Source organism: Chiroxiphia lanceolata, chromosome 6 (assembly GCF_009829145.1).
Source record: "Chiroxiphia lanceolata isolate bChiLan1 chromosome 6, bChiLan1.pri, whole genome shotgun sequence".
Classification (NCBI taxonomy): Eukaryota; Metazoa; Chordata; class Aves; order Passeriformes; family Pipridae; genus Chiroxiphia; species Chiroxiphia lanceolata.
This window is the reverse complement of record NC_045642.1, coordinates 54,428,628-54,441,649: the sequence shown is the minus strand read 5'-3', so window position 1 is coordinate 54,441,649 and position 13,022 is coordinate 54,428,628. Positions and strand designations below refer to the sequence as shown.

At 42.4% G+C, this 13,022-nt stretch overlaps 1 protein-coding gene across 2 annotated transcripts in view; it reads right to left on the bottom strand.

Moving 5' to 3' along the window:
• Positions 1-386: 386 nt before the first annotated feature.
• RCOR1 (REST corepressor 1) overlaps positions 387-13,022 on the bottom strand; it is an 81,974-nt gene continuing 69,338 nt past the window's right edge. For both annotated transcript variants that reach the window (XM_032691390.1, XM_032691391.1), the window contains 6 exons: positions 11,718-11,796; positions 6,943-7,137; positions 5,937-6,014; positions 5,164-5,221; positions 4,386-4,615; positions 387-1,846 (listed from right to left, as the gene is read on the bottom strand). In XM_032691390.1, the coding sequence (XP_032547281.1) occupies positions 1,805-1,846; positions 4,386-4,615; positions 5,164-5,221; positions 5,937-6,014; positions 6,943-7,137; positions 11,718-11,796 (682 nt within the window). In that variant the 3' untranslated portion in view covers positions 387-1,804. The remainder of the gene's footprint in view (positions 1,847-4,385; positions 4,616-5,163; positions 5,222-5,936; positions 6,015-6,942; positions 7,138-11,717; positions 11,797-13,022) is intronic.

Here is a 13,022-nt window from a genome sequence, read left to right as displayed (position 1 = left end):
GCCTGTGTGTCACTGCTCAGTTTCTGATGTTGAATTACTCTCCTCACACAAGGCCCAAGGGGAAGGACTTTCCTTGGGCTGTCCACACTGCAGGAGGTGCACAGAGTTGGCTCTATTACCCAGCTGGCATCAGCCTGCCTTGCTCAGGTACAGAGAACAGAGCCACTACAGCACACAACACAGCACAGCCCAGCACCTAAACATCAGCACCAAGGACGGGGCTCAACTATGAGCTGCAGCACCTCAGCTGCAGGCCAGGCCACGGACTAGCTCATTTCAGGTTGTGTTAAGAAAGGCTGGTGCTGTACATCACTGTGTGCCATCTTGGCTTGAACCCTCTGCAGAGGAAGAGAAGCAGAAAAGGTCCTTTTTTCCACCTGCAAAGACACCTGGTGGTTTCTTTCAACATCATTAAATTAACCATTTTTAAATACTTTGTGACTAGTGTTATTTTGCAGCTTTCCACTGGACAAGAAGTAATAATGCTGCTTCTAGTTTCTTTGAACACTGTCTGCTCGGCAGTCAGCAACTACCTTGTTCAAGGTGCAAAGTCCTCATACAGGACTTCCAAGAACAGCTCCAGTTCAAGCCAGGTCATCCGAGCAGAGGGCTGGGATTTGAAAGCTGCATGCACCAAGTATTTGGAAAAGCACCTCTTAGATTTTAAATTGCATATTTTGGTTCAGAACATGAAAGCGATGTGTGCTTCAGAAGGGTTAAAATGGCCAATGAAAATTAACCCGGTTCTTCTCCATTAAACTTCCAAGAGATCAAAAACTCTTGAAGGTTGAATTTTGTGCTCCAACCCTCATCCAGACTTCCAGTGGGAGAAGCAGTTTGATGTCTTTGGCAAACAGCGCTCTGAAGAGAAATGAGACACTGGGACAGAAAGTGACCTATGGTAGCCAAATGTAAAAAGGCACATATTCCCCAAAGGAGAGGCACCAGAGGAAGTTTGTTTTGACTTAATCCCGCAGAGGATCAGGAAAAAGAAAGTTGTGTAGCACTCATTTAACAAGTTACAATGCAAATGCTGAATGCCAGGGGTTAAATAGCATATCAAACAGTTTCAGGTTACGTATTCCCTTTTGCACTAAATAAAAGCCATTAAAATATACAGGAATAAAATGCTCAATTAGGGAGCTTTCTATGAAGCAAGAACACACAAATACAGTGGAAGGAATTGCACAAACCAGAAGTGTAATGAGTTACATCTACAACCTTGGACTGACCAAACCTTAGAAATAACATTTCCTATCACTCTGCATTATTCAAGATTGTTTGTTAACATGTCCTGTCATGGCAGAACAAACCTGACACTGCTGGCATGTGCACAGGCCTCTCCTTTATAGAAAGCTCACTAACAATAGTGTCATCGTAAGAATACACAGGAAGCGGAGACCACAAGGCCATGCAGCAATACATAACTTATACCCTATGGACCAAGTATTTTAAGAACTCCTAATGTGTAGAGTTACAGTGGGGTGCTAAGGAGCTCCTTGTTTTGCAGGTTGGTCAAAAATTTATAGGTGTTACTGGTTCTAGAAGTCCCCATGCTTAAGCATGATGTTGATGAAATGGAGAGCTGAGCTACCTGGGTGCTTTTGAAAGAAAGTGGAGGCAGTATGGAGGAATGAGGGGAGATTAAGGCAGATGTAGCACAGGACTGGAAGCGTTTGCCTTTTTTTTGGTAATAGCTGCTTGTCCACAGATATGATGCAGATGGCTGTCTGAGGTTTGCTAATACCTGATATCCTGGATAACACAGTAGTCAACACAAATTGTTCTAGGCTACAGCACCTTCTCACGAAGCAGATGCATATCTGACATCAAGAACAGAAGTAGCCTGGAGGGAAGGGGAAAGGGGGGAGAAAAAGGAGATGTTTAGTTTAAAATGAATACACAATAGGCCTTCTTGCATCTCCAAACTTCACCCCAGATCCACAGTACTAAAAGCAACTAAACAGACAACCCTGGCACATAGGAAGAATCACAGCAGCTTTCCCTATTTTGAGGCACACTGGGATTTGTTGTTGGGAATTTAAACATACAGGAATTAAGACTGGAGCTGCAGCTGCTTTATAATCAGTACTCTCACCTCCCTCCTTCAAAAAAAGGGAACTGTAGCCACTTGCTATGGAAAAGCCCAGAGCCCTCAGAGGGCTGATGAAGCTTTCACCAGGCTGGTGGCCAGACAGCTAAGGCATGCCAGGAGAGAAAGCACCCAAGGGACTTCAGTGTTAGGCCAGCAAAGTCTTCTGGCTGCTGCTGAGTCCCCCTGACTTGACCAGACACCACCTGTTTAAGTGCCCTCAGGAGTAGGCATCAGCCACACAGTACTGTGCAGCTCAGGAGGGACTGGGAAACCTGCTCCTAGGCCACACAGATCACTTATGGGATATTTCCAATGACATGTCACCTTGCCCCCAGAACTGCTGAGACAGGCACCCAGTCAGCAAAGTGCTTATGTTGTTTCTGAAGGCAGGAGCACTGCATTTATAGCCAGCCTGAGAGGCAAGGTTTGATGTGCTCAGAGAGCATGGTGGCCACTAGATATCCACTGTGGGATAGCTTTGTGTCCCTCAAACTGGGACACTTCCATATGTGTTCTTATAAAAAACTGCAGGCTTGGTAGTTAAAATCCCCTCTATGCTGCCAGCCATGACATATCAGTTCTCCTACTGTCCAGAACAGGCCTCATCAAGACCCACAAGCCACATGGCACTAGGCATATGTGGTCTGCCACAGCTGGCAGCTCACTGCCACCCTGCCTAGCTCCTGTCTGTGTCAGCCTGGTGCAGGCAGGCTCTGCCCTCATCCCCACAGTACTGCAGGGCACTGAGCTGCCTGACTCTCACAAGAGCTGCTGTTTCTCCAGGCTTTGCAACCATTTCCACCAGATTGTTGTTTTGGTCTGGTTCCCACCACTCAGCACTTGTTCTGCTCCAGACTGGGCATTTTCCATCACTAGTTTCAGGGATCACAACAGCTGCTCCAGCAGTAATTTCACCAGACCTTGCCATCATGCCTCCACTCTCCCTGCTCCTCCTCTGCTAACTCATTTGGGATCCTCATTGCTCCAGTACCCTCACACTTGGCCACATCAGCCCACTCCAGGTTCCTGCTGCAGTCATTTTTTCCTGTGTCAGGCAAGACTCACCTGTTTTGACCTCAACTGTCAGGAACAAGGGTGTATTTGAAGCTAGGGAGAATCTCAGAGGGCTCAGAGAAGAAAAGCTCTGCATTGCCAACAGACATAACTCTACTGAGGACAGGAAAAGGCAGTGACATGAGCCATCTATCTTTCAAATTGGTGGCTCTACCTCTCAATTCTGGAAGAATGGGACAATTTCACTCACACCCTCCTGAGAAGGCAAGTTTTCTGAGTTTGATTTTATTTATCTGTCATACCTTTGGATCTAGTTCCCAAATATAAGCATCTTCGAATTACATGTTATTAGGATTTGTGAAGCAGTGGAGTTCTGCTTTTTGAATGCCTGAAGGACAAGTATGGGTGACCCACCCTTAATCAGACCAACAAAGATATACAGTACACTGAGAAGTCTTTACTCCAAAATTTGCCCTACATTGACTGTGCTTGCTTTTAAAAGACATGGCTTGTGCAACAAGTTGTCTTACAAATTAGGTCAAAGGAAGTCCTTGACATTTTTAACACACAAGCCTCTACCGGGGTTTTTTTTGCAAGATCGTGTTGATACTACATTTTTGTAACTCACTTTCATATTTAAACATTCTACAGTCCCTTAGTTAACTTTAAACATACATGGCCTTTGGAAAAGTGTTAACTCCATGAAGATCCATCACGGAGATGCTGTTTCTAAAACGTCTGTCTTCAAAGAAACTGCTGTAAAAATCATGGAAACTTTGTCTTTAGGTAATTCCAGAGTGAACAGTTTCACACACTCATGTTGTTTATAGCTTTCTTCCCTTCCCCCAAGTGAAGCCACTCAATCATCAAAAATGAAAGAGCAAGTTTTGGCTCAGAAGACTGTAGGGTCCCACAAAGCCAAACCTAGAACAGTTGGGAGAACTGAGTGCAGGGAAAACATCCAAGTGAGATAAAGATGTATGGGGTTTCAGCAGCAAGAGACATTAAAATCTCCTTGTTCTGATGAGATACAGATACTGTCAGAGGGTTGCAAACCAACTGTTCTCTTTCTGCTTTCATACATGCCTGGAATTCCCAATTCCCAAAATCAGTACTGGAATGTGTATATCCAGAGGAAGTGAAATACGCTCAGATTGAAGATCGTAAAAAATTTGCAAAGACTGTGTGTGTGTATATGTGTATATATATATACACACACGTCTATCTGAACTGAACTCAGATCTGGAATTTTATGTCACTTTTAAACTGGATTTACCTCATCTTCCTCTTCGGACATCTTAGTGGAATTATCAGGGGATTTTACAGGCTTCTGGCTATTGGTTCCATTTGTCTCCTCTTTGCCGTGCTCTGCCTCCCACTCCTGTAGGACTTCATCTATGTTGAAACGACGTCGATAATTTACAAAAAAGTTTTTCACTTGCACCACAGATTTGTTTCCAATCACATCAGAGATTGCCTGAAAGTCTCGGCCGTATTTTCTGATTGCTGGAAGCGACAAAAGGAAAAACAAAAGCAATGTGTTATTTCCACCAAGACCACAAATCAGGCTCAAGTCACAGCATAAGGATCCAAAGCTGAACCTCTGTCAAGGTTTCAAGCCTTTTTCAGATTAATCCAGGAAAAAAGAAGTCTAAATGGGGCAAGAGACACAGCTAAGACCAGCCCTGGAGAAGAGAAGAAAATAAAGGTTTAGTAAAAGATGGGCGGAGTCAAATCTACAAGACCTGTGTAAATCTGCCTGTACTGCTTGAAAAGTTACAGAAGAAAACAGCATAGCAGTGATTCCAGCAGAGTTTCATTTTCTGAAAGCTTAGACAAGCAGACATTATTTGCAAATATTCATATGATGAAATTTATACTGCCCAGGAAGGGGAAGGGGGAATATTTTTGCCTTGTTCAAATACATTCTTGGTGCATTAGTACACAGCAACGTCAAAATCCTTCATTAGCCACTGAAGGGAAACTCAGCCCTGAAATGCAGCAAAGTTTTGACCATCAACAAATGAAGTACAAATAAACTTGCAGTGCCATACCTTGCACAGCAAGAAGCTGCTCATCTGTGGTCCAACGTGCATTAAATTTCTGGACGACCTAGACAGAAAAAAAAAAAAAAAATTAGGTAACTTCATTTATGTACCTTCACTTGTATCTGAGCTCTTAAAAACCCCTCAAAAGTGCAAAAAAGAATTGTTAATCAAAGTACATAATTCCTTTAGTTGCAATGACATTTTCAGCATAAAGAACTGCATATGGCATCCATTCAGTTAACTGTGACATAAACTGTGCCTGTAAGTCATGGTAAGAAAAGAAGATAGGGAAGGGTCTGAGCAGATAACTAAGAGCCACACTCTTCCAAAGCACCTACTTGTTTTTATCACAGACACCTTCTGTAATCTGGGCCAAATAACTTCCAGCATGAGGTACCAGCATTGGAGGGAACACAGAGAAAGCCCCAAGTGCCCAAAGAAAGATGGGCCATTAATATCCTCTCCCATATTTCTCAGCATTTAGAGCAAAGCAACTACCTCTCTCACAAGGGCATATAGATATAGCACTGATAAATCATGATCTATCTGGGATACCTTCTATTAGAAGCAACTTTCACAAGTTTCAACTTAAACACTGCTTCTTACTTTCTTCTCATCTCCCATTTCCATTACACATCAGTGAATATGGTAAAGGACCTGAGTCACACTGACAACCAATAGGACATTGGTCCTACTTTACTGGAAACCAATAGCCATGGTATGTAAACACAGATTAGCATTTATCTTCACAATAAACAAGGGTCAGGAAACGATCTTACCTCTGGAAGTCTGTATTGTTCTATACCACCTTCAAGTTTTTCTTTGAGCGCGCTGTTTGTCTGTTTGATATTCTGAATCTGAAAAGAAAGTTTCATTCCTTTAAAAGGATTAAAACATATCTTTGGACAAGCCTTTTTTCTAGCAGCCTCAGCAGGAACCCCACAAGCTCAGCCTTTCCAAAAGGAAGCGTGTGGAATGCAGGAGCAGCTGGTGAATCAGAAGATACCATTTAATTTATTCTCTGCTGTCTACAAGTTATTTGGAGCACAAACTGCCCCAACTTTGAGGTCTGTATAAAGACAAGTATGAGAAGAAAGACCCCCTTTGCAGCAAGTAATGAATCAAAGACTGCTAGAGAGCGTCACTTCTCCCAGAGTGCCAAAAAGAGGCTTCAGGCCAAAATACCAGTTTTATAAAGTTTAATAAAGAGCTTGAGACAGATCTCTGCTTTAGAAAGAGCAAAAATGCTCAGATCTAGGCAACAGACTCATGTAGTAACCTGTCTTTAATCACAGATATTTGAAAAACATTTGTTTAAAAGGCAGATCCATGAGGGAAGCAAAAGGTACACAGGAAAGTTTGTATGATGCCTATCTAAGAAAGACTAAACCATATCTGCCTCTTCTAAAAGTACCATATGAAAAAGCAAAGGAAACCAGCTGCTGCAGATGGAAATCGGATACTGCTGAAACTAATGTCACCTGAGGAAAGTTCACAGTTAAAACCAAAGGAACTCTGAACTGCAAGAAACAGCAAGTGCCAACAAGTGTCCCTTCAAGTCCCTGCTGTGAACTCTTCCTTGCTTTTAGGTATAAAATAGGCTATACTATAACATGAGATGTACAACCCAGGGCTGCATTAGTTCAGAGCAGAGAACTAGCAGCTTGTCAACTAAGCCACATAACAATGCACATCATCACTGCCAAGCCACAAATTCCTGCCAGCTTTGCAGACTGAAACAGGCCTTACCACCAAAACCAGCCCATCCATACTCCAAATCCATACCTGTCGTTTGATTGAGACTAATTCCATGTCCAGTTGTCTGAGTACAGTGGTAGCAGCTGTTGCATTGGCAGAAACAGCCTCCACATCTTCCTGGGAAAGGAACATTCCTTTGGGAGGTTTCCTCTTTGCTCTGTTTTTGGCCTGCGTACTGTGCTTCTCCTTCTTCACCTGAGGGACAGTTTCAGCAGGTGGCACCTGGCAAAGAGCAGTCATTTTACAAAACTAGATGATCTTTAAAGGTCCCTTCCAGCTCAAACCATCCTATGATTCTATGACTTTTAGCCATCAAAGACTGGAGAACAGCAAAGCTACTTTGCAGACAGGAAGACATTTTTTGCTTTAAGTGGCATGTCATACAAACACCGTCTTGTACAAATCTCTCCTTTCTTCTAGGCAGCTTTCAGTATTTACAGAGATACTGGTTGTCATCTCTGCCCATTCTCATTTTGGGAGGCAGATGCACAATTTTGCAGTAGTTAAATGTTCTCCTTATTTTGAAACCTCCAAAACCTCTCTTCTTGCTTTCATCACCAGCCTGAAGACACCATTTTAACTGAACTCCAGAATGAAACAAAGTGGAGTTTGCAGACAGGGGAAGAACACAACTAGAACAGTTTACCGAGATTTGTATTATTACAAGTCAGACAGGAAAAGGAATAAACCAAATTTATTTAAAGGCGAAGGATAAAGGAGTGAGATGACTACAGAGTAATTCTTAGATTGTTACACCATTCCTTGGAAGACAAGTTTTCTTGCATAGTACTTGTATATCAGCTGTTCCATTAAACTGATGCAATTTTGCCTAAAATAAAATTTAAGTCTCTTTTGGAAAAACAAGTATTTCACAGACCACTTATTATTTTTATCCCTTACATTTAAAGCAAAGAATTTAGCACACACCTCTAACAGGGAGATTAGCCAGGACACTACACTACACATCCTTCAAGAGCACATCTGATTCTAAAAACCAAAACCATTTCTTCCAGAAGTTATTTTCAACATGCAACTCATAACTAAGATTTACTACCCAGTGACTGGAGCCTGGCCAAGAACACAGAACAGAAGGATGGCAGGGAGAGAAAGCAGAGAGGGGAGGCTGAATCCTCTACTTGATCACTGCCAGCTTTAAACACATTGGCTTCATTTAGAGCTATTGTTCCCCTCCTAATTTGCAGCTACATGCAGTTTCTACAGAGTTTGTGACATTTGCTCATTAGTGAACATTAAATGCTCACATTTGAAACCACACAAGGCTAAGGACCAACCCCACGTAAGCATGAGGTTCTGACTCCCAAAGACCAGAGGACTCCTCCACAGCTGCCAGCAGACAAAAGCTTGCACTCTCTTCATGGGCACAACGGCCAGAGCCACATAACAGCAGTAATGTGGACAATTGCCTGTTCTCAAACTTCTTCTTCCATCGATTAGTGCACAGTATTCCATGAGATACGATGCTAAAGGCAAGCCCAGAAGCAAGAGGTAACTATTGCCATGGCAGGATGGATACCCCTATTTCTTTTTGCAGAAGGGAGTGGTGAGCAGGGGAAAGCAAAGTGGTTTAGCTATGAGCAAGTGCGGTAAGCTTTGTACCCTGGTTCAGAAGTGAGCACTTTGATAACTGAGCCAGGTAAATTATTCAGCATGGATAGGCATTTCAGATCTGCTCCTATTTCATTTGCATACACAATTTCACAGGACCACACAGCAATAACTCACTACAGGTTCAGGCTGTAGGTTGACCAACGTGCAAGTCCCACAGTGCAAACATCCTAGAAGCCTCAACATTAAGGAAAAATGAAAGCAGTTTTAAATGACTGTTTTACACAGTTCAAAAAATGCAAAACTCTTTTGTGTTGGGGACAATAAGCCAGAGCTCCAGCAGAACAGTTTTTGATGGCTCCAAATGCCTCTAGGACCCAGCAAAAATTTGAACATCTACTCTTTCTTGGAAACTCTTGCTTTCATGGCCACACACATCTCTCTTTAGAATTAAATAAAGTAATGAAAACCAGAAAGAATTAAAATGCAGGGATTTAACAGTGTTCCTCTGTTTATTTAGGTATTGCCACTGCTATCCAGTGCACTTCAGTCTTACAAACCCCTTAATACAAAGTTCCCTTCCTCAGATTTCACTCTGTTAGAAGACCAAGCTATCTCAAGCCATGTAAAAGCAGAGGATGAAATGGGAGGCATTTCCAGGAACAGGGAAGATACGGAGAAAGCAGTTCTAGGTCATGACCTCAGTATTACAGAGTCACTATCTGAGGAAATCTGAACAGTTGCACTAACACTGAAAGTAAAAAGGGAAGATTCCCCCTCCAGTGATCCCCAAAAGAGGAAACAGATGAGAGATTTCAGATACTCTGAGAAATCCCAGTATTACTGGGCAAGTCAGATAGTAACCAACATGTCTCAGAGACCCAAAAAACATCTCTGAGCGGTTGGGACAAGGGGGTTCTTTACGGTAAGAGTCCTGAGCTGCTGACACATCACCAGCCCTGCACATCTGACCATGTCATTAAAAGAAACACAACGATCAAGAACGACCTTATTGCCCCCTCCTGGATACCTGCTCTCTTCTCAAGGCATTTCCATCAGCCCCAGGTGCAGGTACCGTAAAATCAGAATCATAAAATCATTGTTGGAAAGATTGTTGGAAAAGTTGGAAAAGACCTCCAGGATCTTCAAGTCGAACCTTTGACCAAACACTACCATGACAACTAAACCATAACACTACGAGCCACATTCACTCGTTTCTCCAACACCTCCAGGGCTGGTGACTCCACTACCTCCCTGGGCAACCCATTTCAACGCTTAACAACCCTTTCAGTGAAAAAATTCTTCCTGATGTCCAGTCTGAACCTCCCCTGGCACAGCTTAAGGCCGTGCCCTCTTGTCCTGTCATTAGTTGCCTGGGAGAAGAGGCCAACCCCCATCCTGCTACAACCTCCTTTCAGGTAGTTGTAAAGAGTGATAAGGTCTCCCACGAGCCTACTCTTCTCCAGGCTAAACAACCCCAGATAAACTCTTAACAGGCTATGAAGGCTGTCGGCTTCATTTTGCCCTCCAGTACAATCCCTGACCAGAAGAGCCCCCACCAGGCTGCCTGACACTGCACACACAGCCAGACTGCACATGCTGCATGAGTTTCAGATCAGCAGGAGTCCATGGCCTGCATCAGTGTGACAGGGAGGGCACACAACCTCCTCCCACACAATATTTTCTACAAAAATGCGTTGATGGTAACTATTAGACATCTGATCTGGTTTGGCCTTACAACAGAAAGTTGGCAAAGAACTACCTTTCCCTCTTCCGCAGCAAATTCAGGGTATGTCAGCATTGGTAGGGAAGGAAGCAATAACAGAGGGGATTGAAGGGAGCTCTTTTACAGATGCAAGCTTTCAAAGAGCTTACAAAGAAATCTAAACTTGAAAATTTATTAAAATATTGGAAAATCGGACAATACTATTATTTACAAGACACTGGAGAGCTGCAGTATGCAGCTGCAACTTAGCCAAGTGAGAACCCTTCCTGTTTGGCTGTTGCTGAAGCTTCTGCAGTTTCTTGTAAGGATGAATGCAAATGGCTTCACATCCACTCTGCTCCTAGACAGACATCAAGGGTGCTGGTCCTTTCAGTGGAAGCAACAGTTAGGCTTTTCTGGAAAGTCTAGAGAGCACCCTGGCACAGGCAAAGAACAGATGGGAATGTTGTAATTTTTCAGTTATTTACATTAAAAATAATTTGTTGGAGAAATTAATCTCTCTGACAGTGGCTGACAAAATAGCTGCTCTAGGACTTTGTTTTTGCCTCAGTTAGATCATCTTTTTAAATATTTCTAGTGGATTTTCCCGACATATAACCTTTAAAGGAATTTAAAAAAGGAAATAGAATGTCCGTGGGAGAGAAATCAGGCTACAAGAAATCAGGAAAGGGAACTACTTCAGGGAGAGATGGCCTTAGGGTAAGCATCTTTCTCACTCACACATACAACCCACGCTGCAGCTGAAAGGCAAGGTGCTTTTATTTAGTAGCAGATAACCTGCAGGTTAAAGACATGAAGTATATGTTTTCTGGTTAAGCATCACAGACTAGGTTTTCAAAACTGTTATATCTGTGTGGCTATTTTCATCCAGAACTCTATGCCCACTTTAACTACTTCATTTTAAGTGAGATGCAAGTACTACACTTCAAGTAGACAAAATATTCTGCAAATAACAGGTTAAGGCCCCTCTGCCACACAAAATGAACTGGTCACAAAAACCTTCTCCTTTTCACCAATAGAGTTGCAATCCTGGTGCAACTGAAATCCTCAGAACTACTGCTGGGAATTTCAGTACATCAGGAATTTACCTCAGAATCTAAGCTGTAGATAAACACGCTCTTAATGGTCTACCTAGAACAAAAGGCTGTCTCTCCCCTCCCAAGCCATCTTAATGGGGAGATGTGCTTCTACTCCATCTCCATGCAGTTAGGTTGATTTAAACCATCACTGAAGGTGGTTTAAGCTAATACACCCGAAGAGAGAATCAAAGAGACTAGAAACAATCACAGACTACACAATCATGGGACAGTAAAGTCTGAAATTTTCCTAGTTCCATCCATAATAACTTATCTAAACTTGTCTTGATCTAAGAATAATTCTGAAGACAATGCTTTTCTTGTATGACAACTATACAAAGCACAAAAAGAAAATTACATACTGTCAGTTTCTACATGAAGTAGCTAGTAAGTAAACACTTTCATTAGTACAGAAATAAGAAAAAGAATTATACCTCCTTTTTGCTCTCCTTGTTTTGTTCAACTTCAATGTCAATTGGGTTATTTCCATTTGCTTCCTCCATTTCATCCTCACTGGAAGACAAAAGCAAACAGTACTGTATTAGTTTGTGAGACTCTCTTTTTCTATAAATAGCATGCTAAAACAAATGCATGGATGCAATATCAAGTCCAACAGCTTTCCTTAGTTTTATTCCCAGGATGTGGGTTTTTTTAGAGGGTTGCAGGTATCTTTGGGTTTCTTTGCTTTGGTTTAAGTCAATAAATTCTTAACTGTGAAGATAGTACGTACAGGATAACTTCTCAGTAGTGTACTTGGGCAAAGTAAGTCTGCACAGAGATATGAAATTAATTCCACAAGTTATCTTTTAAAGAACACGGGACACTGAGCATTTTAACTTCAGGCAAACTGACAGAAAGAAGACTGAGAAATACAGCAAGTAGCTAAAACTTGGATTTCATAGAACTCCTTAACGTTTTGCAAAACAGACATGCACAAGATGAGCTCCCTCAAGAACAAGCATAAAAAATGTTTGGCTGTTTTGTTTTTTCTTCAGTGACAGGTTTACATTTTATTTTCCCTTGGAAAAGAAAAAGACTATGAGTTACAGAATAATAATAGGCATGAAATTGGGCCCATATTGAAAGTGACCCTGGCACACCTGTCCAGTTTAGCTTCATTGGAATTTTAATCAGACATTAAATCAAATGTATTTCCACCATTTAGAATTTTTGTACTGTACACAACTAAAGTTAATTGCACCATTTGAGACGATGCCCAGAAACAGAAGAAATAACCTGATCTAATCCAAGCTTTTTACTTTTTTTTTTTAAATCAAAAAAATAAACCTATTTTGTCAAGTCAAACTTTATAGCCTGGGCTGAGGAACCAGCATCAGCTGGTGCAGGTATGCCACAGCTTCAGTGCAGGGCAGAGCTGTACTACAGTGCTGGAGCCAACAGGGTACAGCTCATGGCTGGCTCCCTGCTGCAGCCACATCTCAAGGAGGAAGGGATTGCCAGGTGGCTTGGGCTGGCATCCATCTCCACAAGAGCAGTCACTTGTTCAAGCCACTTCTGCTCTCCCAAGCTGCCTGGCTCACCAGCTGATTCACAGGGCATTTAGTCTAAGCAATCAGGATTCCAGGGAATAAACTCCCAAGCATCCCCTCCCAGAGTTGAATTCACAAAGCCCCTCACGCTACTAAGAACAGCTACTGAAAACCTGGTTCTAAATGCACTGGGAGTTATTTTAGCAACAACCTGAGGAGTTGGGGAATTTCCCTGCCTAGCCACAGAAG